The 27,560-nt window shown below is 45.9% G+C and overlaps 2 protein-coding genes and 1 pseudogene across 2 annotated transcripts; 2 read left to right on the forward strand and 1 right to left on the reverse strand.

Moving 5' to 3' along the window:
- Positions 1–11,706: 11,706 nt before the first annotated feature.
- LOC130842216 (uncharacterized) lies at positions 11,707–15,629 on the reverse strand (annotated as a pseudogene).
- LOC130842217 (histone H2A-Bbd type 2/3-like) lies at positions 15,628–15,954 on the forward strand. Its single transcript, XM_057718859.1, has one exon. The coding sequence runs from the start codon at positions 15,628–15,630 to the stop codon at positions 15,952–15,954; it is 327 nt and encodes a 108-aa protein (XP_057574842.1).
- A 1,535-nt stretch (positions 15,955–17,489) lies between these two features.
- LOC130842688 (40-kDa huntingtin-associated protein) lies at positions 17,490–20,731 on the forward strand. Its single transcript, XM_057719380.1, has one exon. The coding sequence runs from the start codon at positions 17,525–17,527 to the stop codon at positions 18,641–18,643; it is 1,119 nt and encodes a 372-aa protein (XP_057575363.1). The 5' UTR covers positions 17,490–17,524; the 3' UTR covers positions 18,644–20,731.
- The last annotated feature ends 6,829 nt before the right edge of the window (positions 20,732–27,560 follow it).

Consider the following 27,560-nt stretch of genomic DNA (forward strand, 5'->3'; position numbering starts at 1 on the left):
GCCCAGAACAGGCACATGAAAAGCCGCTCATCATTGCTAATTATTAGAGACATGCAAATCAAAATGACAATGAGGTACCAGTTCACACTGGTCAGAATGGCTATCATTAGAAAGTCTACAAATAATAAATGCTGGAGAGGGTGTGGAGAAAAGGAAACCCTCCTACACTGTTGGTGGGAATGTAGATTGGTACAGCCACTATGGAGAACAGTGTGGAGGTTCCTCAAAAAAAACTAAAAATAGAGTTGCCATATGACCCAGCAATCCCACTCCTGGGCATATACCCAGAGAGAACTATAATTCGAAAAGATACATGCACCCCTATGTTCACAGCAACACTATTCACAATAGCCAGGACATGGAAGCAACCTGAATGTCTATCAACAGATGAATGGATAAAGAAGATGTAGTACATATATACAATGGAATATTACAAAGACATAAAAAGGAATGAAATTGGGTCATTTGTAGAAATGTGAATGGACCTAGAGACTGTCATGCAAAGTGAAGTAAGTCACAAAGAGAAAAACAAATATTGTATATTAACACATACATGTGGAATCTAGAAAAATGGTATAGATGAACCTATTTGCAAGGCAGGAATAGAGATGCAGATTTGGAGTTTGAGATTAGCAGAGGCAAACTATTATATATAGGATGGATAAATAACGTCCTACTGTATATAGCACAGGGAACTGTATTCAATATTCTTTGCTAAATCATACTGGAAAAGAATATATATGTATGTATAACTGAGTCACTGTGCTGTACCGCAGAAATTAGCACAGCATTGTAAATCAACTGTACATCAATAGGAATTTTTTTTAAAAAGAGTTAACGGGCCTGGGTATAAAGAGAGCTCAATGCACTGTCCTCAGAAACCAGAGTTAAGATAAATGCATAATGTGGTGTCTTCTCTTTGCTGGAAGACACTGATCTGAGAAAATTGTACCTGGACTAGATGGCAAGGTTGTGACTTCTCTGAACATCTGAGATCCTTTCATTCTCATTGATAGGATTTCAAAGAGTAAAGTTTTTATAAGATCTATGATTTTAAAGAACAATGTTTCTTGGGACTTCCCTGGAGGTCCAGTGATTAAGACTCCTTGTTTCCACTGCAGCGAGCACAGGTTTGATCCCTGGTTGGGGAAATAAGATCCTGCATGCCACACAGTGTGGCAAAAGAGAGAAAGGAAGAAAGGAAGGAAGGAGGGAAGGAAGGAAGGAAGGAAGGAAGGAAGGAAGGAAGGACCAAAGTTTCTCACTACCATTCCCTTAAACTCATTAGTAGAAGCAGTCTTTTACAGATTGTACCATACTTAAAGTGTATTCATATCATTGCAAAGCTACAAGCCTTATCCAACTTCATAGGTACTGATAAAGCTGAGAATTACCCTCCTAGACAAAAGGATTATTATCTTCTTAGATGACATCAGTACAATTCAATTCATTAACTACTTATTGAGTACTTAGTATGTTATTAGTTATTATTTCGCTATTTAATCTTTACAACAACCTTATGAAGTATGTTTAAAAAAAAAACTCTGGCTAATGCCAAAAGAACAGTCCCTGTTCTCATGAAACATGCACTTCAATAATGGAGACAATTAGACATGCAATTACAATACATATGTATTATGAAGAGTAAGCACAACGTTACATAACAGAAATACATACTTATGTGTTCCCCCAGCCTGACCTCAAACAAGTTCCACTTGGTCACATAGCCCTTGCATAGCACAACCTCTGTGAAAATTCTTAGAAATGTGTTTTTATGAGAACATAAATTTTTTTACCAACCTAGGCAGACACATGACTCCAAGCCAGGTCCTGGATGAGCCTAGCAACAGCAACCACTTCCCCTACTGCTGCAAATTACCCAATATGGGAAAGGGAATTTTTACTCATTAGTGTCAAATTTTTAAAAAATAAAAAGGAAATTTTTTCTAATTATGAAAGTATTACATGTTGGTGCAAAAATAGTAGTGGCATTTCTGATCTGTGGTGAAACACTAGAACACAATTCGGCCAAGTTCTCTGCCACTTTATGAGAAGGATGACCTTTCCTCCAATGTCCCCTAACATGTTCCTCATTTCTGTGTGAGAAGTCACCAGAAGCACCTTTAGCATTCACGTTTCTAATGACATTGGGGTCACCATGATATGTGTATTCTCCAAGACAACAGAAGCTTTCTCTCCTGCTCTTCTCTCTTCTTTCTGTGCCCTCTCCAGAATCACCTATGATGTCCACATTTCTGGCATGCACCTCAAAACTCTTCCAGCCTCCAGTCATTGTCCAATTACAAAGTTGCTTCCACATGTTTAGCTATTTGTTAGGGCAGCACCCCGCTTCTCAGTACCAAAATTTGTCTTAGTCTGCTCAGGATGCCATAACAAATTACCATAAACTGCCTGGCTTAAATAACAGACATTTATTTCTCCTAATTTTGGAGGCAGAAGTCTGAGATCAGAGTGCCAACATGGTCAGATTCTGGCAAGAACTCTTGCCCTGGTTTGCAGACAGCTGCCTTCTCACTGTTGTCTCTTCTTATAAGGGCACTAATGGGAGCTTCACCTTCACTACGTCATCTAACCCTAATTATCTCCCAAAGGCCCCATCTTCAGATACAGTCACATTTGGGGGGGTAGCATTTCAACATACAAGCTCTGGTGGAGGGGGCACAATTTTAAAACAAGGCTGCTGTTTATAATAAGGAAGTAGGTAAGTGTATACCAGCCAAGTGTCTGGGGAGAGGCTTTCTTTTATACAACCTAAGATTACCTCCAAGATCTGCTTTGCGATCAACACAGGTGGAAGGGCCTTGAGGTAAGAAAAGTAATACTTTGTGAACTCAGCACACTAGGGGATGGTAGGTCTGCTTTTCACAAGTTAGCGAACTTCAAAAAGACTATTCAATAAGACCTCCAAGTTGTGAAGACAAGGGTGGCTGCCTTGGTCTGTGTCTCTCATTATTTTCTCCAAAAACAATACAGAATAACAAGAACACATTTTAAAAGGCACTAAAACCACATGGTAAACACAACTGGAAGACAGAAAAATACACAAACATCAATATAACTCTAAGTTTAAAAGAAAAAAAAAAGAAAGAAAGAAAAATACCAAATCCCAGCAAGGACTCCCTCACATTCATGCTACACCACAAAATTTTGTGAGCAAGAACAGGCTGAGCAAAACTGTAGGAAATAAGGGGGTTAGTAATGGTCCTAAAAACCATTCAAAGAGAACATTCCAAACTGAATTAAATGTAATGCTAACAAATATTAAGGGATATGAAAAAAAATCACTTTGATTCAGACTTTCAAAAAATCAAGAAGAAAACAGAGAATATAAACTAAGAAAGTAAATGGGGAGAAAATATTTGCCAATGAAGCAACTGACAAAGGATTAATCTCCAAAATATATAAGCAGCTCATGCAGCTCAATATCAAAAAAAAAAAATAACAAACAACCCCATCCAAAAATGGGCAGAAGATCTAAACAAATATTTCTCCAAAGAAGACATAGAGATGGCCAACAAACACATGAAAATATGTTCAGCATCACTAATCATTAGAGAAATGCAAATCAAAACCACAATGAGGGATCACCTCACACCAGTCAGATTGGTCATCGTCAAAAAATCTAGAAACAACAAATGTTGGAGAGGGTGTGGAGAAAAGGGAACTCTCCTGCACTGTTGGTGGGAATGTAAGTTGGTACAGCCACTATGGAAAACAGCATGGAGGTTCCTTAAAAAATTAAAAATGGAATTACCATATGACCCAGCAATCCCACTACTGCACATATACCCTGAGAAAACCATAATCCAAAATGAAACATGTACCACAATGCTCATTGCAGCACAATTTACAACAGCCAGGACATGGAAGCAACCTAAATGCCCATCAACAGATGAATGGATAAAGAAGATGTGGCACGTATATACAATGGACTATTACTTAGCCATAAAAAGGAATGAAATTGAGTTATTTGTAGTGAGGTGGATGGACCTAGAGTCTGTCATACAAAGTGAAGGAAGCCAGAAAGAGAAAAAGAAACACCATATGCTAACCCATGTATATGGAATCTGAAGAAATGGTACTGATGAACCCAGTGACAGGGCAAGAATAAAGATGCAGATGTAGAGAATGGACTGGAGGACATGGGGTTGGAGGGGCGAGGGGCAAAGGGGAAGCTGGGATGAAGTGAGAGAGCAGCATAGACACATATATACTACCAACTGTGAAATGGATAGCCAGTGGGAAGTTGCTGTATAACAAAGGGAGATCAACTTGATGATGGTTGATGCCTTGGAGGGCCGGGACCGGGAGGGTGGGGGGGAGTCAAGGGAGGGAGGGGATATGGGGATATGTGTATAAATACAGCTGACTCACTTTGGTGTACCTCATAAGCTGGTACAGAGTGTAAAGCAATTATATTCCAATAAAGAGCTTTAAAAAAAAAAGAAAATTTAATATGATGCGTCAAAAAAGGCAGAAAAACAACTGAGAGAATGAAAATGAAATATAGAAGGAAGTAAAAAGGATCAGAAAGAGAAGCAATAAAGGAATAGCCGCTGTAAAATTGGAATCACTGGGAAAGAAAAATGAAACAATGGAACAGAACTAATATTTAAAAGATTTAAAAGTATAATCCAAGAAGATTTTCCAAAATTAAAGACATTAGTCCACACATTGAAAGGTTCCAATGGGTTCCTAGGAAAATTAACCATATAACACAGTAACTCGTTTTATGGGCATAAAATGAAAACTCTAATTCAAAAAGACACATGCACCCCAATGTTCATAGCAGCACTATTTACAATAGCCAGGACATGGAAGCAACCTAAATGTCCATCAACAGATGAATGGATAAAGAAGAGGTGGTGCAGGACTTCCTAGGTGGCGCAGTGGTAAAGAATCCGCCTGCCAATGCAGGGGACACGGGTTCGAGCCCTGCCCTGGGAAGATTCCACATGCCACGGAGCAACTAAGCCCGTGCGCCACAACTATGGAGCCTGTGCTCTAGAGCCCGTGAGCCACAACTATTGAGCCCATGTGCCACAACTATTGAAGCCCACGTGCCTAGGGCCTGTGCTCCACAACAAGAGAAGCCACTACCATGAGGAGCCTGTGCACCGCAAAGAAGAGTAGCCCCCGCTCTCAGCAACTAGAGAAAGCCCGTGTGCAGCAACGAAGACCCAACGCAGCCAATAAATAAAAATAAATAAATTAATTAATTAAAAAAAAAAAAGAAGAGGTGGTGCATATACACAATGGAATATTACTCAGCCATAAAAAAGAATGAAATAATGCCATTTGCAGCAACATGGATGGACCTGGAGATGATCACACTAAGTGAAGTAAGTCAGAGACAAATCATAAGATATCACTTATATGTGGAATGATTTAAAAAAACTACATATGAACCTATTTACAGAAGAGAAATAAGAGTTACAGATGTAGAAAACAAACTTATGGTTACCCGGGGTGGGGGAGGGGGAAGGGAGGGAGGGATAAATTGAGAGATTGGGATTGATATATAGACACTACTATGTATAAAATAGATAACTAATAAGGACCTACTGTACAGCACAGGGAACTCTTCTCAATACTCTGTAATGATCTATATGGGAAAATAACCTAAAAAAGAGTGGATATATGTATATCTATATCTGAATCACTTTGCTGTACACCTGAAACTAACACAACATTGTATATCAACTATACTCCAATAAAAATTAAGTATAAAAAAAGAGACTACTTTGCAGACCTCTACGCAAACAAATTTAAAAATGTAGATGACAAGGATAATTTCTTAGGAAAGCAAAGATTACCAAAAACAATACCATTAGAGATGAAGAGAATTTTAAAGACCAATTTCATAGAAGAAATAGAGACAATTATTAAGGAACTATCCACAAAAAAGTACCAACCCCAGATGGTTTCACAGGGGAATTCCACCACACTTTCAAAGACAACAAAGTCCTAATGTTTCATAACTTGTTCCAGTACATTTAAAATGGAGGAAAATGTCCTAACTTTTTTTATTAAGTCCATCATTGATAACTGAAACCGACAAAGATAGTACAAAAATTATAGTACAGACCAATATTACCTTTGAATGTTGATATAAAAGTACTAAATAAAACATTAGCAGCGTCCAATCACATTAACAACACAATATAACCAAGTAGAATTTACTCCAAGCATAAAAGGCTGTTTTACTATTAGTAATAATAATACATTACAGATAATAATAGTAAACATATATATACAAATGTTACTTAGGTCACTAATATAGTATATAATATTAATACATATATGATTATCACCACAAACCCTGAAAAAGCCTTAGATGAATACAATGCCTGATAGAGAAGAAATCAATGGTTACATTCTTATCATAATAAATCATATATCCAGTTGACCCTTGAACATTGTGAGGCTTAGGGCGGCCAACCCTCATGCAGTGAAGAAACCATGTATAAGTTTTGACTCCCTAAAAACGTAACTACTAATAGCTTACTTTTGCCTAGAATCCTTACCAATAACATAAACAGTTGATCAACACATATCTTGTATGCTAGAGGTATTACATATTCTCACAATAAAGTGTCCTTCAGCAAAGTGAGGTAGAGAAAATAAAACGTTATTAAGAAAATCATAGCGAAGGGGAAATACATTGACAGTACTGTACTGTATTTATCAATGTAGTAGGTTTAAGTCATCTGTTTATAAGATTAATCGTCTGTATGTCAGTACCTACATCAATATTGTCTCATCTGATATAAAACACTGTAGATGGTATTTGTATTACTAACACTGGATATGAAAAATGAAAGCTAATGTGAAAAAGAAATACACATTTATTTACAGGTACAACAATTCATGCATTGATAACAAGGCAGCAGCAATATGATTGCTTTTGGTAACCTACCCTTTCTATGCACTCATGAATAAATCATTATAAATTTTTATGGCATACAGTATTCGTCATATTCATAGTACAGTATTAGAAACGCTGTTACATTTTTTAAAACCACTTCCCTGTGATGACAGGCTGATATGCACTTTCTCCAATTATGAGAAAGGCATACTGTACAGTAATGTAATTCGTTGAAAACAAAGTTATAAAACAGTAAGAAAACTAACATTAATTTTATATTAAATATGACTCACCTTATGCCTATGTCAGGATAGACTATCCACGTCAATACAAATCTTGCACATGATGTTCTTGCCATAGTTACTAGATTTTCATATGAGGACACCTAGCCCCAGCAGATAAGTGCATTAACTGCGTGGCATGAAGATTACTTACCATTCATTAAGTGGAAGTGGATCTGCAGCCTCATGTGTCTACACTGAGTGAGCTGAGGAGGAGGAGGAGGTATAGGTCTTGCTGGCTTGCGCGGCAGAGGTGGAGGAGGGGGAAGGGGAGGCAGGCAGGCTTGGTGTAACTTTATGGAAATACATCGCAGTTCCTGGTATTTTTGTCTAATATTTTTGCCTTTTCATTTCTCTAATAATGTTTGTGTGCCATAATCCTTCTACTGATTGCTTTAGTTTCAGTGCCCATATCATAGAAGGATCCAGGTTGCAAAAAACAGTCAAAAGCAATCTTGAAAAATCGGAACCCTTCTGCGGGCCTGTTTGATGTCAGTCTGTTTTCTGGCACTGTTTTTTCTTCATCTTCTTCCTCATTGCCTGGCCCTGGTTCGCAAACACGCGTCTCCTTCACTCCCCAAGGTTTTGTCTTTGTCTTTGTTTTTGTTTGGTTTTTGCTGTTGTTGTTGCCACACCCACGATCTCTTTCCTGATTTCCTTGGTTGGCTTTATCGTAAATCCTATGATGTCATACACAACATCTGGTCACAGTTTTCTCCAGGAGGAACGTGTTGTTCCATGCTTGATGGCTTTCACAGCTTTTTCTATAGCGACAATGGAATCGTCAATGGTGTAATCCTTCCAGACTCTCATGATGTTCTCTCTATCAGGATTCTCTTCCATAGTGTTGACAACCCTTTCCATAGTGCCGCGTGTAATGGGCCTTCAAGGTCCTTATGACTCCCTCATCTAAAGTCGGAACTAGAGACATTGCGTCTGGGGCCAAGTAGACCACTTTGAAACCTTCAGTATTGAACTCATGGGGTTCTGGGTGGCCAGGGACATTGTCTAATATCAAAATAAATTTAAAAGGCAGTCCTCTACTGGTAAGGTACTTCTTGACTTTACGGACAAAGCATTAAGGAATTAATCCCAAAAAGGTCTTATTGTCCAGGCCTCCTTGCTGCACAACCAAAACACTGGCAGCTGGTGTTTCTCTCTTCCTTTCAGGCTCAGTAGTTAGCAGCTTTATGTATGAGGGCAGTCCTGATCATAAACCCGACTGCATTTGCACAAAACAGTACAGTGAGCCTATCCCTTCCTGCCTTAAATTCTGCTGCTCACTTCTCTTCCTTACTAACAAGTGTCCTTTGTGGCACTGTTTTTCCAGAATAAGGCATTTTCATCTGCATGAAAAACCTGTTCAGGTTTCTCCTCTATGATTTTCTAAACGGCATTTGTGAGCTCGCCTGCTGCCTCTTGGACGGCAGAAGCTGCTTCTCCTGTTCTCTTGACATTTTTAAATCTTTCTAAAATTATCATGCCTTCCTTTTCTGGCATTAAATTCTCCAGCTTTAGATCCTTCACCTTCCTTTTGCTTTAAATTGTCATATAATGAGTTGGCTTTTTCTTGAATCACGTAAGAGTCTATAGGTATGCTTTTCTTACGGCGATCCTGCACCCACTTAAAAGCTGCATTTTCAATACAAGATAAAAGGGTATTTTGCAAACAGTGCAAGGCTATGGTGCCTGCTGGCATAGCTGCAGTGACAGCTTCACGAATTTCCTTTTCTTTCTTTACCATGGTCCTTACGCTAGAGTCATTCATCTTGAAATGGTGGCAACCGCAGCTGCAGTCAGTCTGTGGTACCTATCAAGCAATTCAAATTTTTCTTGTAATTTCATGACTCTTCTCCGCTTCTTGGGAGCACTTGCAGCATCACCAGTGGCACTTCATATGGGTCCCATGGTGTTAGTCAAGGTTTATGGTGTTCCACTAAACATGATGAAAAATACCTGAGGACCAGGGTGATCACTTTTTATTGTGATACACAATTTGATGAGAGATGAATTGTTCACATGGAGATGATTAGTGTCACACGGCACTTAAACTGGATGCTCACAACCCTAGAGCTCACTGCAACAGCAACAGGAGGTGGCTGTGAAATTATAAGAACAGCACAGTATATGCTATGCTTAATTTATGCAGTTATGACAACACTGCATCTCCGTATTTGTTTATGTTTCTCTGGACTGTGAATGGTGCCATATACACTCTGTTAGTGTTTGCATGTACATTTTCAAAAATTTTAACATTTTGGGGCTTCCCTGGTGGCGCAGTGGTTAAGAATCCGCCTGCCAATGCAGGGGACATGGGTTCGATACCTGCTCCAGGAAGATCCCACATGCCATGGAGCAACGAAGCCCGTGTGCCACAACTACTGATCCTGCGCTTTAGAACCTGTGAGCCACAACTATTGAGCCCATGTGCTGCAACTACTGAAGCCCACATGCCTAGAGCTAGCTCTCCGCAACAAGAGAAGCCACGGCAATGAGGAGCCCGTGCACCACAACCAAGAGTAGCCCCTACTCACTACAACTAAAAGAAAGCCCATGCACAGCAAAAAAGACCCAACACAGCCAATAAATAAATAAATAGATAAATAAATTTATAATAAAAAAATTTAACATTTTGTAGTAGATTCATGTATCTTATATGGTGGCAAATGACAAAATAAATGAGTATCTACATATATTTATGAATTCAGGACATCCCTAACTTTTTCTTAATTTTTCTGATATTTCTAGGCTACATGGTTTGTCTGCAAGTTTTTGCAAGTTGTTGCAAATCTCCAAAAATGTTTTCCAATACATTTATTGAAAAAAATCCACTTATAAGTGGACCCACACAGTGAAAACCTGTGTTGTTCAAGGATCAATTGTACTCCAGTCCTAAAACCAGCATCTTACTTAATGGGGAAAAACTATAAATGTTTTCACCAAGATGAGCAGCAACCAGGGTTCACTGGAGAAGTGGCTTATTTTAGTGTTGGGGCAGGGACAAATACAAAATGAGCCTGGAGCATCTTGTAGCTTCATAAAGTGAGGAAGTGCTCAAAAAACAAAAGTATTGGTACATGGAAAATGGACAGAGGAGCCAACCTGAAAGAACTCCCAAAGTTGGAACAACCTGAGCAACAAAATCAAACACTGTTGTATTGGATTATAACCCAAAGTATGAAATAAATATACGAGTCCATATAGATATAAACAAATAAAAAATAGAGAAGAGGCAAATCTCCCATACAGAAGAATTCCAAACAATTTATGAGATACTTCCCACTCAAGGAAGCAGAGCTTAACTTCCCAGCCCTAGAGTGTGGGCTGCACTTAGCGACTTGCTTCCAAAGAGTATGAAAGTGGGAGTGGGGTGGGAGTAGCTTTACAGTGGAGAAGCCTAACAAATGATACCTGAAAACAAGAATTTTGTCAGGGTTCTCCAGAAAAAACAGAACCAATTAAATAAATATAGATATAGATGAGAAGAGACTTATTATTGGAATTGGCTCACACAGTTTATGGAGGCTGAGAAATTCCACAACCTGCCCTGTGCAAGCTGGAGAACCAGGAAAGCTGGTGGTACAATTCAGTCTGAGTCCGAAGTAAGAGGCACTGACTGGTGTAACTCTCAGAGTCTGAAGGCCCTAGAACCATGACCTCCAACGTCCAAAGGCGGGAAAAGATAGATGTCCCAGCTCAAGAGGAGAGGAAATTGGCCCTTTTTATTCTATTTTTGCCTTTTTAGTCTATTTGGGCCCTCAAAGGGCTGAATGATGCACACTGACATTGGTGAGGGTGAATCCTCTTTACTCAGTTTGCCATTCAAATGTGAGTGAAACATCTTCACAGACACACCCAGAAATAATGTTTTACCAACTATTTGGGCATCCCTTAGCCCCATCAACTTGACATATAAAATCAGCCATCACAATTCCACCCCTTTTCTACTTGACACTTATACATATCTCCTTACATCACACTTACTCTCCAAGTAAAGACAGTAATGGATCTTAATTTCATCTCATATGATATAACTATTCTGCAATACAAACTAAAACACACTAACGCCTTCCCCAGAAGAGGCGGTAAAGTTGTCTAGTGATGTTTACTATTCTTTCCCTGGTATCCTTAACTTGAATAATATGATGGAACGTTAACAATACTTAAATACTATGATGTAAAGTCAATAACTTCTATATGATATAGGTTACATAATAAAGCAATAGAAGTAATGGAAACAAACATATTTGCTTAATGTGTGTATATACACAAACATATTCATAACAAAATAAGGAGGAAATACTCATGACAATTACAGCGCTTGTTTCTGTAACTGGTCACATGTTCACCGCTGCTTTCATAATTACCTTCTTCCCCCAGCAAGCACCTCAACTGCTTGTGTTTCTGTAGCTGGTAGGATGACCCAAACTTCATTCGTCTAGGATGTGGGCCATTAGTGGTCCTGCCTGAATTGGGTTATTGCACTTTTCCATTGGCTTTAATCATAGGGCATGATAAGTAATACTAAGAGACACCCTAAGGGATGTCCCACACTCCAGACAGAGCCCGCCGCACCGGCAGCTCGGGAACTCCCTTCCTTGCCCGCTGATTCGGGGGGGAGGAGGCGGCGCCTGTGCCCGCGGGCCCCCGGGGCTCACGGAGGGGGCCGCCAGCCCCGGCCCGGACCCTGACGCCTGCGCCCGGGGATCCCGGCCGCCGGCCGCCCCGCGGGAAGAGCAGTGGGTGCCGCGAGCGTGGGCCCCCGCGCCGCTTCCTTTGCCGGGAAGCCGGCTCCTCCTCCGCCCAGCGCTGCGCGCAGGGCCGCGAGGAAAGACACGGGGTGTTCCGTGGGTCCGCGGGCGGGAGCTGGCGCAGAAGCCTCGTGTGCAGGGCAGACACACCTGCACCCCGACTAAGGCCTCTTCCAGCAACGACCAAACGCCGCCCTTTCCACAATGGAAGTGGTCCAATGTAATCCATCTGCCACCGGGGAGCTGGCTGATCAGTCTGGGGACTGGTACCATGTTGGGACTCTGCACTGGTCTCTGGTGCTGGCAGGCTGTGCACTCAGCAGTGGCTACAGCCAGGCTGGGCTTAGTGAGTGGAAGTCCGTGTTGCTGAGCCCACACGTGACCTCCATCCCTGACACCATGGACACTTTCCTGTAGGAAAGAGGACACTGTGGCTGGGAAAGAGGTCAATTGGAATCCACAGAGTGGGTCCTTCTAGCTACTGGATTATTAATGTCCCCCTCTGCTGAGGTCACCTTCTGAGCATTCACATTCACAAACATCTTCACATTTTTTGCCCATTCAGGGAGGCCTATCCACATACCTCTTCCCCAAATTTCTTTGTTGCCAATTTTCTAATCATATTCCTCCCAAGTCCCTGACCATCCAGCTAAACATTGGCCAGGGTCCACGGATGGGTATATAACCACGCATCTGGCCATTTCTCCTTCTAAGGAAACAGCCAGTTGCACTGCTCAAAGTTCTGCCCACTGGGAGCATTTCCTTTCACCATGTCCTTCATGGATGTCCCAGAGAGAGGCTGTTGTGCTGCAGCCGTCCACCTGTGGGTGCCACCCCCGTATCGTGCAGAACTGTCTGTAAAACCAGGCCCAAGTCTTTGCTTCCTCTGACAGCTGATCATAGAGAATGCCCCCAGGAGACCACAGGTGCAGGCTGGGGTACAGAAGGCAGTGTAGCAAAAGTAGGGCCATGAGAATCTGGGCCATTTCTTCATGTAACTTACAGTGCCTTCAGCACCTGCTTGGGCCTGCTTATGTATATACCACTTGCTTTGGATGATGGTGTGCTGCTGTGCATCCCCAGCTTTACGGCTTGCTGGGTCGGATACCACCCAGTTTATGACGGGCAGGTCAAGTTGCATGGTAACCTGGTGGCCCATGGTTAAGCATTCAGCCCCTACTAAGGCCTGGTAGCTGGCCAAAGGCTGTTTCTCGAAAGGAGAGTAGTCATCTGCAAAGGATAGCAGAGCCTTGCTCCAAAATCCTGTAGGGGCTCCTACCACAGGCTCCAAACAGCATCCCTGCCTGCTGCTCACGCTTTCAGGCGCCACTGGGCCCGCTGGGTCATAGGGCATAAGTGGCAGAGCAGCTTGCATGACAGTCTGGACCTGTTGCAGAGCCTTCCCTGGTTCTGGCCCTCCTCAAAATCAGTAGCTTTCTGAGTCACTTATGATGGGCCAGAGGAACCAACCAAATGAGGAATGGGTTGCCTCCAAAATCCAAAGTGGCCCACTAGGTGTGCTGCCTCTCTTTGGGTTGTAGGAGGAGCCAGATGGAACAACTTATCCTTCACCTTAAAAAGGATATCTCGGCATGCCCCACACTGGACCCCCAGATATTTCACTGAGGTAGAAGACCCCTGAATTGTAGTTGCATTTATTCCCACCTCATACAAGTAGACACCTTACCAGTTAGTCTAGAGAAGTTGCTACTTCTTGCTCACTAGGTCCAATCAGCATAATGTCATCAATGGAATGGACTAGTGTGATAGCTTGTGGAAGGAAAAGGTGATCAAGATCTCTGCTAACTAAGTGATGACATAGGGCTGGAGAGTTAACAGATCCTGACGGTGGATGGCAAAGGTGTACTGCAGCCCCCTCAAGCTGAAAAAAAACTGCATCTGGTGGGCCTTATGGACAGCTACAGAGAAAAAGGCATTTGCCAGCTAAGCAGCTCCATACCAGGTAGCAGTGGAGACGTCAATTTGCTCAAGCAATGAAACCACATTGGTACAGCACCTGAAATTGAAACCACCACCTGGTCAAGCTTATGAAAATCCACTGTCATTCTCCAAGATCCATCTGTCTTCTGCACAGGCCAAATAGGCTAGTTTAATGGGGATATGGAGGAAATCACCACTCCTGCATGTTTCTACTCCTTAATGATGCCACTAATCTCTGAAATCCACTCAGGTATATGCGATGCTTTTGGTTTACTACTTTTCCACACAGAGGCAATTCTAATGGTTTCCATTTGTCCTTTCCTACCAAAATAGCCTTGACTCTGCAGGTCAGGGAACTGATGTGTTGTGGGGTCTGCCAGTTACTGAATATGTCTATCCTAATTTTGCCTTCCAGAACTGTGGACGTGATCACAGGATGGGTTTGAGAACCCACTGGACCCACTGCAGATGGGCCTGAGCTAAAATTTCACTGATCAGCTGACTTCCATAAGCTCCTCCTATGACTGATGGACCATAGTGACACTTTGGTTCTCTTGGAATTAGTGTGAGTTCAGAGCCAGTGTCCAATAGTCCCTAAAAGGTATTTCCCCCAATTCAAAGTCACAGTGATTAAAAAGCTGTAGGTCCCTGCCGGGAAGGCCAGGAGAAAGATTAAGAGTATACATTTTGAGGAGTGTACCAAGGCATGGATGACTCACACTTTCCTAATTCAAAACTTACTGCTAAGCTACAGTTATCAAAAACTATGTGGTTCTAGCACAAGGATAGACACGTAGATCCGTGGAGTGGAATTACGAGTCCAGAAATAAAGCCATAAATCTATTCCATGGGTATAAACCCGAAAGAGTTGAAAACAGGTGCTCACAAAGAACCCCGTGCCGGAAGGTTCATCACAGCGCTATTCTCAGCAGGCCCAAGGGGGAAGTCACCCAAACGTCTGGTCCAGCCATACAGGGGAATATTATTCAGCCAGGAAAAGGCATAAGTGCTGCCGGGTGCTACCACGCGGACGAACCCTGATGCAAACTTTATGCTGAGGGACAGTGGCCAGGCACGCAAGGCCACGCACGTTTTTGTATGCTTGCATCTGCAGGAAGTCTCCAGAGGAGGCAGACGTCTGTGGACGGGAAGCAGATGGGTGGCTGCCTGGGGGCTGCGGGGGGTGGGGGTGGGGGACCTGCAGGAGGGGGCGGTGGGGAGGGACTGCCTGGTGGGGGCAGGGGTTTCTCTTTGGGGTGGTGCCAACGTTGGGGACCTCGACATAGTCGTGATGGTGGCCCAGCTCCGCCCGTGTGCACTTGGTGCCACTGGATGGTCTGCCAGCTGCTGCCTTCCCTCTACAAAGCTCCCGTTCGGTGGCGAGCAAGTGCTGCATGGAAGAGAGGGTCCAGGGAGCAGGGTGAGCAGGGTCCCGCCAACGCCGTTTCTTGGCGGGCCCAGGCCCGTGGGGGGGGGGGGGGCGGGGGCGGGGTGGCCGTGGGGGACACGAGAACGCAGTGACCTCACGGAGTCTGCGTGTCGCGGAGCGTGCGCCCCGACCAATGAGGGGCCGGCCGGTGGTCGCTAGGATACGGAGTAGGGGCCTGAGCGCACCTGCTGCTTTGAGACGTTGGGAACGACTGGCACATCCCACCGCACCTCCTGGCAGCAAAGCTCCTGGCAGCGCACCTCCTCGCCGTGTCCCTGCCCGCAGCGCACCGCAGAGCCAGGCCGTCGGAGACAGCGCGCCCAACCCGCCGCCCGCATGCCGCGAAGGCGCCGTCGAGGCTCATCCGGCCGCCGCTCCCGCACCGCCCGAGCCGAGCTGTCCTTCTCCGTGAGCCACATGGAGCGCCTCCTGCGGGAGGGCCACTACGCCCGGCGCCTGAGCCCGTCCGCACCCGTCTACCTGGCGGCCATCCTGCAGTACCTGACGGCCAAGGTCCTGGAGCTGGCGGGCGACGAGGCCCGCAACGCTGGCGGCCGGCGTATCACCCCGGAGCTGGTGGACAGGGCGGTGCACAACCACGTGCTGCTGAGCGCCCTGTTCGGGATGGCCACCATCTCCCAAGTGGCCCCGGCCCGGCGCTAGCCGCCCAGCGACACCTGGGGCCCCGTTCCCCGGGGCAGGGGGGCCCCGGCAGCCCCGGCCTCCCCGCCGCCCTGGGCACGGTCACCTCGAGTCAATAAAGTGTTCAAGAAGACCCCTGTGTGTGCCTTGGTCACTGGGTGTGGGGGGCGGTGGCGGGACAGCCCTCGCTGGAGGGATGGGGGTGGGGGGGTCTGGGTCTGGGTCTGGCCCCAGTGGGGTGGAATGGAGGGGTCTGGGTCTGGGTCCAGCCCGAGTGGGGGGGAGTGGGGGGTCTGGGTCTGGCCCGAGTGGGGTGTGGTGGGGTGGGGAGGTCTGGGTCTGGCCCGATTGGGGGTGGGGTGGGGTGCAGGGTCTGGGTCTGGCCCAAGTGGGGGTGGGGTGGGGGGGTCTGGGTCTGGCTCGAGTGGAGTTGGGTGGGGGGCTCTGGGTCTGGCCCGAGTGGGGGTGGGGTGGGTGGGGTCTGGGTCCGGCCGGAGTGGGGTGGGGAGCGGGGTCTGGGTGTGGCCCTAGTGGGGGTGGGGTGGGGGGGTCTGGGTGTGGCCCGACTTGGGGTGGGGTAGGGGGCTCTGGGTCTGGCCCGAGTGGGGGTGGGGTGGGGGGTCTGGGTCTGCCCCGAGTGGCAGTGGGTTGCAGGGGTCTGGGCCGGGCCCAAGCAGGGGTGGGGTGGGGGGCTCTGGGTCTGGCCCGAGTGGGGGTGGGGTGGGGGGCTCTGGGTCTTGCCCGAGTGGAGTGGGGTTGGGTGGGGGTTCTGGGTCTGGCCCGAGTGGGGGTGGGGCGGGGGAGTGGCCAGGGGCGACAGACAGAGAGGCGCTGTCTATCGCGGTGACGGCGCACGCGGGGGCCCTGGGTGGGAGCGGGTGGCCGCGGCGCGGGTGGGCCCGGCGTGGGGCCTGGCGGGAGGCCGGGCAGCCGAGGGCGCCCCCGTGGGCTCTGAGCAAGCCGGCGCCGGGCCACGGCCCCAGAGGGACGGGTGCCTCGGGGCGGCGCTGCAGGCCGTGCCAGCGGCGCGCTGCCCGGGTGGCGGGGCCGGGGCGGGACGCAGGCGCGGGCGCCCAGAGCGCTCGGCCTGGACGCCCACGGGCCGGGGGCTTCGACGGGAAGGCGGCGGCGTGCCGGGGGCTGGGGCGGGCGGCGCGCAGGACGGCCGCCACGTCGGAGCGGGGGCCACGCGGGGCGCGGCGCTGCGGTTCGGGGCGCCTTCCTCGAGACGCGCCAGCAGACGCCCCGCTCGGCCGGCCGCGGGGCCAAGCGGTGCGCTGGCACCAGCGGGCGCCCGGCCCGGCCCCGCCCCAGCCCCGTGGGCCCGGCCGCGTAAGCCGGGACGGCGGGCCAGGCCCCAGCCCAGGGACCCCGCTTGGCACACGCCGCCCGCCGCCGCCGGCCGGGCCTCCGCCCTCGCGGGTCGGCTCGTGGCCAGGGCGGCGGGCGCGCCGCGGCGGCCGAGCCGGCGCAGTCGCGCGGCGGGCCGGAGCCCGGGGCGCACGGACGCAGGGCACGCCGCGGCCCGCCGCCGTCGCCGGCAGGTGCGGCCCGTTGCGTCAGCGCGCCCGGAAGCGGCCGGGCGGCGAACATGGCGGCGTCCGCGGGCGGCCTGGGCGGCGGCGGCGCGGGCCCGGGGCCCGAGGCCGGGGACTTCCTGGCGCGCTACCGCCAGGTGTGCCACAAGCTGAAGAGGCGGTTCCTGCGGAAGCCGAACGTGGCGGAGGCGGGCGAGCAGTTCGGCCAGCTGGGCCGCGAGCTGCGCGCCCAGGAGTGCCTGCCGTACGCGGCCTGGTGCCAGCTGGCCGTGGCCCGCTGCCAGCAGGCGCTCTTCCACGGGCCCGGGGAGGCGCTGGCGCTGACCGAGGCCGCGCGCCTCTTCCTGCGGCAGGAGCGCGACGCGCGCCAGCGCCTGGCCTGCCCCGCCGCCTACGGGGAGCCGCTGCAGGCCGCCGCCGCCGCCCTGGGCGCCGCCGTGCGCCTGCACCTGGAGCTGGGCCAGCCGGCCGCCGCCGCCGCGCTGTGCCTCGAGCTGGCGGCCGCGCTGCGCGACCTGGGCCAGCCGGCCGCCGCCGCCGGCCACTTCCAGCGCGCCGCGCAGCTGCAGCTGCCGCAGCTGCCCCTGGCCGCCCTGCAGGCGCTGGGCGACGCCGCGTCCTGCCAGCTGCTGGCGCGCGACTACAGCGGCGCCCTGGCGCTCTTCACGCGCATGCAGCGCCTGGCGCGGGAGCACGGCAGCCACCCGGCGCCGCCGCCGCCGCCGGGGCCGCCGCCGCCGCCGCAGCCCGGGGCCGGCGCGGCCCCCGCCCCGCCGCTCGCGCTGCTCCCGCCCGGCGCTGGGCCGGCGGCCGCGGCCCCCGCCGCCACGCTGGGCGCCTTCGCGGACGTGCTGGTCCGCTGCGAGGTGTCCCGCGTGCTGCTGCTGCTGCTGCTGCAGCCGCCGCCCGCCAAGCTGCTGCCGGAGCACGCGCACACCCTGGAGAGGTACTCCTGGGAGGCCTTCGACGGCCCCGGGCAGGACGCCAGCGGCCCGCTGCCCGAGGAGCTCTTCCTGCTGCTGCAGTCGCTGGTCATGGCCACGCACGAGAAGGACACGGAGGCCGTCAAGGCGCTGCAGGTGGAGATGTGGCCCCTGTTGAGCGCCGAGCAGAACCACCTCCTGCACCTCGTCCTGCAGGAGGCCGTCGCCCCGTCGGGCCAGGGCATCTGATGCAGCACCGACGTGCACCCAGCGCCTTGCCGCCTGTCCCCGACCTCCCGCACGCGCCTGCGCCCCTCCGGGGACGGAGGCAGACGGTGATGCCGGTGCCTCGGCCTGCGCACTTTGTCTTCCGCCTCTTGCCACGCGAGGAATGTAGCTGCCTAAAAGTTACCTTCTTTCCATGATAGCGGCAGAGAGAACGACCACCCCAGATGCTAGAGGAGAGGACGCGGCTCTCTTCCCCGGACACTGCGACGTAGACATGAGATCCCTTCCGTCCTTTTCCTCTTCTCTTTTCACCCAACAGCCCCCACCTACCCCTTCCCCCGCCCGCGGCGCAAGGCTCCCCCCCCCCCCCCCCCGCATCCTTGTTTCAGACTGAGGGTGACTTCGCACAGCTCTGGCTCGCTAATCAAGCTGCAGGATGTCTTCGTGGTGACTGATTCCTTGGTGAATTTCGAGGTCTGCCTGAGTGATGGCCCAGTTCCTGCTCTGTCTCATGTGCCCCTGGCGTATTCGTGGGCACTCCGCTGTTGTCGCCATGGCCCTCAAGCCATGGGAAAATCATTCTGACGCTGCTAACTGGTGGTGGGGGCTCGGGTTTCCCTCGTCTAGAAAAGGGGAATCACTTATCTACCTGTCAGGAGGCAGGAAGCAAAAGCGGATAGTCCCCTTTTAGCTCCAAGACGGATTCATTCGCTTGAAATGGACAGTGTGCCTGTGAATCTACAGAGATCATTTGCGATGTGGTCCTTACTTCGCTGCAGTGTCCATGTGTTCGGTGCAAAGCGGGGTGGGGGGGCGGCGGCGAAGGGGAAGGGAGGATGAGGGCGGGGTGCGCTCCCGCGCAAAGGTGTCAAGATGTGCATTGGCGTTTTCCGTAAAGGTGTCAAGCTGTGCGCTGGAGTTTTCGGTTCCGGTTCTGTTCTGAGAGGAGCGGGTAATCCACATGGCAGCCTTTATTTGCGGTACGGATCCTTCCACACGTTTTAAAATTGAGCTCAGATGTGTAAGATCGGCATGCTTCTTTGGTGTTGTGTGATGGCGTCCATGCCAGGCTCTGCGCTTGTTTCCCAAAAGCAGGATGGCGTCCCATTTTTAAACGCGAAATTTCCAAGGCTTTTTGGACCACATGTTACATGCAGACCGACTTCGCTGCTTTCTCAAATTCAGCTTTATTTTCTTGAGCTTTGAGTGTGATGACAAGAGCTCTTCAGAATATAATCTCATTCTCAGTCACTCAGCTCGGGAAAATGCATCCTTTAGGCTGAAGTTGTAGATGGCACTGATCTTTTGAGGTGAGATTTAAGGACACGCTTTGGGAACAGATCTTGGTTTTGCATCTTTGGTGGAGGGAGGGGGAATACGTGGCGTGTTGTCCCTCTGAGTTAAGTGCCCCCAAATGGGTGGGACTTTAGGGTATTCTTTTCTACCTCTGTTTCAGCAGTGTGGAAGCAGAGGCTAAGGAGATGTAGGGGAGGCCCATCTGAGACAGATTCAGCCACGCTTCCTATGTTCCCACGTGGCTGCCAGGAAGGGTCCTTCTGAGCCCTAACAGCCTAGTGTGGCTTACTGCCAGTGTGCTAAGGGTGCGTGCCCCCTTGGCTTTTGCTGTTTCTGGTACCCTCTTGTCAACCTGGGCTGCAGCCTTGGCCGCCTTCCTTACTCTCCTTATGACGAGACTTCTTAGGAAGTGTGGAATATGACCGGTGGTAGCATTTGGGTTTGGGCACAAGGAAAGGCCTCCTTAGACCTCTGATCTAAATTCCTTGCTTTGAGGAGGTTGGGGGAGGGATTACCAGAGAGCCTGGTATTGCGTTTAGAAGCAGTATTACAGTTCTCCAGAGAAACCAACAAAAACAACAGGATCAATCTCTGTCTGTCTGTCTGTCTCTCTCTCTCTCTATATATATATAAATTATTCCACAATAAAAAGTTTATCTAAATTTAAAAAATCACATGTTCATTGATTGATGTCAGTGTTCAACAGTACCTGTTTTAAAGATATATTTTTAAAATGATATATATAGAATCTCGTTACAGATCAGCATTAACAGATGAACATTTGAGTTGATTTTGATGGTAGGCAACACTAACTTTTTTGTTGGTTTTTAATAAATTTATTTATTTATTATTTATTTATTTATTTATTTATTGGCTGTGTTGGGTCTTCGTTGCTGTGTGCAGATTTTCTCTAGTTGTCGTGAGGTGAGCAGGGGCTACTCTTCGTTGTGGTGCAGAGACTTCTCATCGTGGTGGCTTCTCTTTTTGCAGAGCATGGGCTCTAGCTGCCCGGACTTAAGTAGTTGTGGCTCGCAGGTTCTAGAGCACAGGCTCAGTAGTTGTGGCACAGGGGCTTAGTTGCTTCACCACATGTGGGATCTTCCCAGACCAGGGCTCAAACCTGTGTCCCCTGCAGTGGCAGGCAGATTCTTAACCAGTGAGTCGCCAGGGAAGTCTGGGAACGCTAACTTTGAACCATAGTTAAGTAAAATGTCCCCCCAAAATAACTGTAGTCTTCACATGAATAGACCTGTATTACAAAAAAGGCAATTTTTATTATATTTTGAATTTCATCATTTTGTGGAAATTTTTAAATTCTCTTTTTATATAGATACCTACATGATATTCTCAGTTTTGCCTCTTAGCCCATCAGATTTTAATGTTTACTTTTTACCTCTTTGCAGAAGCTTGCCAACCCTGGCAGAATTGGCAATCCCTAGAGAATTCATACTAAAACTACCTCCAAAAAATCCCAGAATTCAGTAAAGTAACAGGCAGAAATCAGTAGCCTTCATATATATATATGTGTGTGTGTGTATATACATATACACACAGACACACAATAACCTGTTACAGGACATGATGGTAGAGAAAACACTATTTACAATAGCGGCAAGGAAAATGAAATATTTAGGAATAAACAAGAAGAAATGTTCAAACCTGTGCTAGAAAAAAGCTTAAACACTCCAGAAAGGCACAAATGAAAATTTTGGCATATGGAAAGGCCTCCCTTGTTCTTGTTTAGGATAACTCAACACATAAACATGGTAGTTCTCCATAAAGTAACATAAGTATATTGCAATTCCAATAAAATTTCCGACAAGCTTTTTTATGGACCTAGACATATTGATACTGAGTTAATTTAAAAAAAAAGAAAAAGAAAGAAACAAGAAAGAATAGCCGGGAAAACACTAAAAAGGAAAAACTATGAGGGAAAAGTAGAGTGACAAGATATTAAAATATACAATAAAGTGTCCTTAAGTAAAATAGTGGGGTAGTGCTGTAGGAACAGACAGACCTGTGAAGTGAACAGAATGTCCAAAAACAGACCCAGATACATATGAAAATTTAGTAAGATAAAGATAGCATCTGAAATCTCTAGAGAAATTGTGGACATTGTAATAAATGGTTCTGGGACAACTGGAAAGCTGTTTAGAAAGAATAAAGTAGGTCCATACCTCACACCTTACACAAAAATAAACTCCAAATATATAGGGTCTAAATATTAAAGAATAAAGCCATACAAGTATCAGGAGAAAATATTAGAAAATATTTCTTTAGCCTTAGTGAAGGGAAATACTTTCTAACTACAACTTAAAATGATGCAACAGAACTAAAAAGTGGTAAATTTGACTTCATAAAAATTGTTGTTATTTAAAAACCTTTACATGGTGGAAAAAACACCATAAACAAAGTCAAAAGACAACTAACAGACTGGGAAAAAATATTTACAACATTTATTGAAGGGTAATAGCTAGTATTTCTAATTTATAAATATATATTCATTTATATCTTTTACACATTTTTCCATTGGAATTTTGATCCTTCATCCCTCAATTTATATATATATGAATATATAACTATAAATATATATATATATATTTCTATAGAAGAAACACAGAAAGGTAAACCAGAAAAAAATTGGTTTGCTACAAGGGGTGAAAAGGAGTTTTCTTTTTTTATAGTGTTGACTTTTATAATCATGTTAATGTTCTACATATTAAAAAGATAAAGTAAAATCAACGATAGGAGTACAATAATCCTAACACAAAATAAACAAAAAGAACTCAACTATACTTCAAAAAATTAACAAACACATTCAAGGGGAAAAAAAAACTAATGCTAGTATTTTTTAATGCAGTTCTTTGGCTATGTAGTCTCAACCTAAAAACTCAGAACATCAGTAGTATCTTGAACTAATTGTTAGCAGGCGTGCTTTTTAAAGGGATATGGGATAACAATTCCAAAACTATTTCCTGTTTTTTTTTTAACTGTGAAGAAAAAAGATTCTACTGATGAACATATTTGAAATTGGGGACAGTAGTTGCCAAGGGAAAAAAGTGAAAGTCTATAAACAAGTCACTGTATATTTTTCAAAAGCGTAATACATTAAAATTTCTTAGTGAGATTTTAAACTTTTAGAATATGTGAAATGAATGTCTACAGCAAACAGCAAATAGAGAAACACCTATCAAGAAAATCTTTAAAATTTTTATAAAAAGGCAAAAATCTGTAGTATTTGAATCAAGACCACTCCCTCCCTTCCCACCCACCCCACACCCCACTCAGTGCTCCACTCCAGTCTGCTGTAGCTTTCTCTTCCCTCAACTCCCAGTCAGAGGGCTTCCTTCCTGGGAGGAGCAGTGTGTCAGTATTTCTCATCCTGACCCCAGCTATATGTTACTGAGGCTGACTCCCAGGCAAGTGTGGTTGAGAAGTGGAAGTTCCCCTCTTCCGCTCAGCCACTGCTTACAAGAGGCTCTACCTTGGGTGCAGTATGTTGAGAAGACTGGGGTCCTGATCTTCTTGCTCTTTCCCTGGCTCATGAGTTGGTAGTTCCACTTCAGATTGATACCCACTTCCAAATGTTCAATTCTTAGAGCAGGAGAGTCACTCAGAAAGAAGCTTCCCATTGTCCCCAGCTCCAGAGCCCTGGCTCAGAGATTTTCCCCAAACAGAGAAACAGACCCTAAAACAGATAGCTCCTAATGTCTTTCCAAAGGAACTGATTTTATTTACAAGAGCGCTTGGAGAAGTTCAAACTTAAGGACACCCTAAAGACCAGTGGAGGTTGTAATGAAAGACACTGGGTAGGAGACTTGTGGATTTAATGAAAATACAGACTGTCAGCCAGGTAGGAGCCTTCCAGGGCTCAGAACAAACATCAAGCACGAACCTCAGAAATTATTCTTCAAAGGAGCCACAATCTGATTGGATTAGTTTGAAGACCAGTTTATGCTCCCAAGGCTTTGATGAAAACAGTAATCACCTGGCAATTTGTGGAGTTTAACAGCTGCATGTGGTCAGGCAAAGAGAGTCCTGCCCATATTACTGTCATTCCAGGGTAAAACATCACGGTGGGGGGGGGGGGGGGATAGACTTCACTAATACAATCCAGCTAGTCACAGAAGAAGAAGAAGGAGAGGGAGGAGAAGGAGAAGAAGAAGAAACAGTAACCAACCCTGGGGTGGGGAGTTGACCAATGCTCAGAGTTACTACAAAATAGTGTCTAAAATGACCAGTTTCCAACAAAAAAAAATTATGAGAAATGCAAAGAAACCAATTATGATTCATACGCTGGGGGGGAAAGGAGGCAAAACAAACTGCCTGTGATAGCAAGTAGATGTCAGATTTAACAGAAAAAGATTTCAAAGTAGTCATTACAGATATGTTCACAGAACTAAAGAAAAGCATGGTTAAAAAAGTAAAAGTCGATATGATGGCAGTGTCACATCAAATATAGGCTCTCGGGACTTCTCTGGTGATGCAGTGGTTAAGACTCCACCTGCCAATGCAGGGGACACGGGTTCAATCCCTAGGCCCTGGAAGATTCCACATGCCATGGAGCAACTAAGCACGCCCACAATTACTGAGCCCATGCACTCTAACTACTGAAGCCCACGCCTAGAGCCTGTGCTCCACAACAAGAGAAGCCACCGCAATGAGAAGCCTGTGCACAGCAATGAAGAGTAGCCCCTGCTCACTGCAACTAGAGAAAGCCTGCATGCAGCAACGAAGACCTAACCAATGTAGCCAAATAAATAAATTTAAAAAAAATTTAAATATAGACTATCAATACATAGATAGAAAAAAGACCCAAAACAAAATTCTGGAGTTGAAAAATACAATAACTGAAATAAATAATTTACTAGAGGGGGCTCAACAGTAATTTCAACTAGCAGAAGAAAGAATTAGCAAATCTGAAGACAGTTCAATAGAGATTATGCAAACTGAAAATAAGACAGAAAAAGAATGAAGAAAAATGAACAGTCTCAGATGTACGTGGGACACCATCGAGTGCACCAACATAGGTGTAATGAGAATACCAGAAGAGAGAAAAGAGTAGAAAAAATGTCCAAAAAAATCAGAAAACTTCCTAAATTTATCGAAAAACAATAACCCACACATCCAAGAAACTCAATGAACTTCTAGTAGGATAAAGATAATGAGATTCACAAACAGATACATCATAGAAAAAATTCTGAAAATCAAAGAAATGATAAAAGTCAAAAAGAAAATCTTGAATGTAACAAGAAAAAAATAACTCATCACTTAAAAGGAACACCAATAAAATTAACAACTTCTCAAATGAAACAGTGTGCTGGGATAACATTTTCAAAGTGATAAAGGAAACAATTGAAACCCTATATCCAGCAAATCTCTCTTTCAAAAAAAGGAGAGCAAATAAAGACATTACAAGATAAACAAGCACTGAGTGACTTTGTTGCAGACCTGCCTCACAAGAAATATGAAGGAAGTTCTTCAAGCTGAAAGCAAGTGACTGCAGATGGCAATTCAAACACACACACACACACACACACACACACACACACATGTGTGCATGCGCAAAACAGCACCAGTAAAGATGTTTATGTAATTATAAAGGACTGCATAAATATAATAAATTTGCCAAAAGCCATGCAAAAGTAGTGGCTGGGAGTCAAGCTATATTGGGCTAAGGAAATGACTATAGATGGCAAAGCAATAATTATAACAATGTACTGTTGGATTTGTAATACTAATAGACATAATAGGTATAACAGTAATATCATTAAAAGGGAGAAAAGGTGGCACTTCCCTGGTGGCACAGTGGTTGAGAATCCGCCTGCCAATGCAGGGGACACGGGTTCGAGCCCTGCTCTGGGAAGATCCCACATGCCGCAGAGTAACTAAGCCTGTGCACCACAACTACTGAAGCCCACTTGCCTAGAGCCCGTGCTCTGCAACAAGAGAAGCCACCGCAATGAGGAGCCCGTGCACCACAATGAAGAGTAGCCCCCGCTCACCACAACTAGGGAAAGCCCATGTGCAGCAACTAAGTCCCAACACAGCCAATAAATAAATAAATAAAAGAGAAATCATAAAATAATTTGAGATAAATGAAAATGAAGATACCAATATCAAAACTTATGGGATGCAGATAAAAGCAGTGCTCAAAGGGAAATTTATAACTGTAAATGCCTACATTTAGAGAAAAGGAAGATCTCAAATCAATAAGCTAACTTAAGGAACTGGAAAAAAGAACAAACTACAAGTAAATGACACAGAAGAAATGAAAAACTTAAGATTAGAGCAGAAATGAATGAAATGGAGAGCAAATAAAAAATAGAATTGACAAAACCAAAAGTTGGTTCTTTGAAAACAAAATTGACAAATCTTTAGCTAGATTGACCAAGAAGAAAAAGAGAGAAGACTTAAATCACTAGAATCATAAATAAAGGAATGGACATTACTACTGATCTTACAAAATTTAAAAGGGTTACATAGTATTCCTTTATAAAGAATACTACAAACAATTGTATGCCAACAAATTAGATAACTTAGATGAAATGGAGATATTTCTACCAAGATATGAACTACTGAAGCTGACCCAAGAAGAAATAGACTATCTAAACAAAGCTTATAGGGCTTCCTAGGTGGCGCAGTGGTTAAGAATCCGCCTGCCAATGCAGAGGTCACGGGTTCGATCCCAGCTCCAGGAAGATCCCACATACCGCGGAGCAACTAAGCCCGTGTGCCAAAAAAGAAATAAACAGAGCTATAACAAGTGAAGAAATTGAATTACTAATCAAAACACTACCCACAAAGAAAAGCCCAGACCCAGATGGCTTCACTGCTAAATGCTAGAAGACATTTAAAGAAGAATTAATACCAGTTCTTCACAAACTCTTCCAAAAAGTAGAAGAGGAAGGAATACTTCTCAGCCCATTTTGTGAGGCCAATATTATCCTGATACTAAAACCAGAAGAGGGGAGGGTGGGGGGGACACGAGGGGGGGGTGTCAAGGAAGGGAGGGAATATGGGGATATGTGTATAAAAACAGTTGATTGAACCTGGTGTACCCCCAAAAAAATAAAAAAAAATAAAAAATAAAAAAAAAACAGAAGAGGACATTGCAATAAAAGAAAACTATAGATCAATAAATATCATGCATATGAATGCAAATATCTTCAAAAATACTAGAAAATCAAACCCAAAAACATATTTAAAAAATTATACACCATGATCTACAAATCAACCAGTTTGCAAGGCAGAAATAGAGACACAGAGGGAGAGAACAAACATATGGACACCAAGTGGGGAAAGTGGGGAGGGTTGGGGGGGAATGAATTGGGAGACTGGGATACCAAATTGTACACTCTAAATATATGCAGTTTATTGTAAAAACTTTTTAAAAAGTTAATAAAAAAAAAAGAATACATTGGGAACTGTCTTGTCTCCCACGTTAATTATACCCAGATAACATGTTGTTCAAGTAAAGGATCACGATGCAGAAAACCTAAGACATATGTAGCCTTGAATCATTCATGGAGAGACCATTTGAAAACTAAATCCAATCAATGACTTGAGTGAAAAAAAAATTAAAAGTTTTAATGATGAGATTTGAACATTTTTAAACATGAAACCAATAGAAGTACTAAGC

The sequence above is a fragment of the Hippopotamus amphibius genome, chromosome X, assembly GCF_030028045.1.
Source record: "Hippopotamus amphibius kiboko isolate mHipAmp2 chromosome X, mHipAmp2.hap2, whole genome shotgun sequence".
NCBI classification, from domain to species: Eukaryota; Metazoa; Chordata; class Mammalia; order Artiodactyla; family Hippopotamidae; genus Hippopotamus; species Hippopotamus amphibius.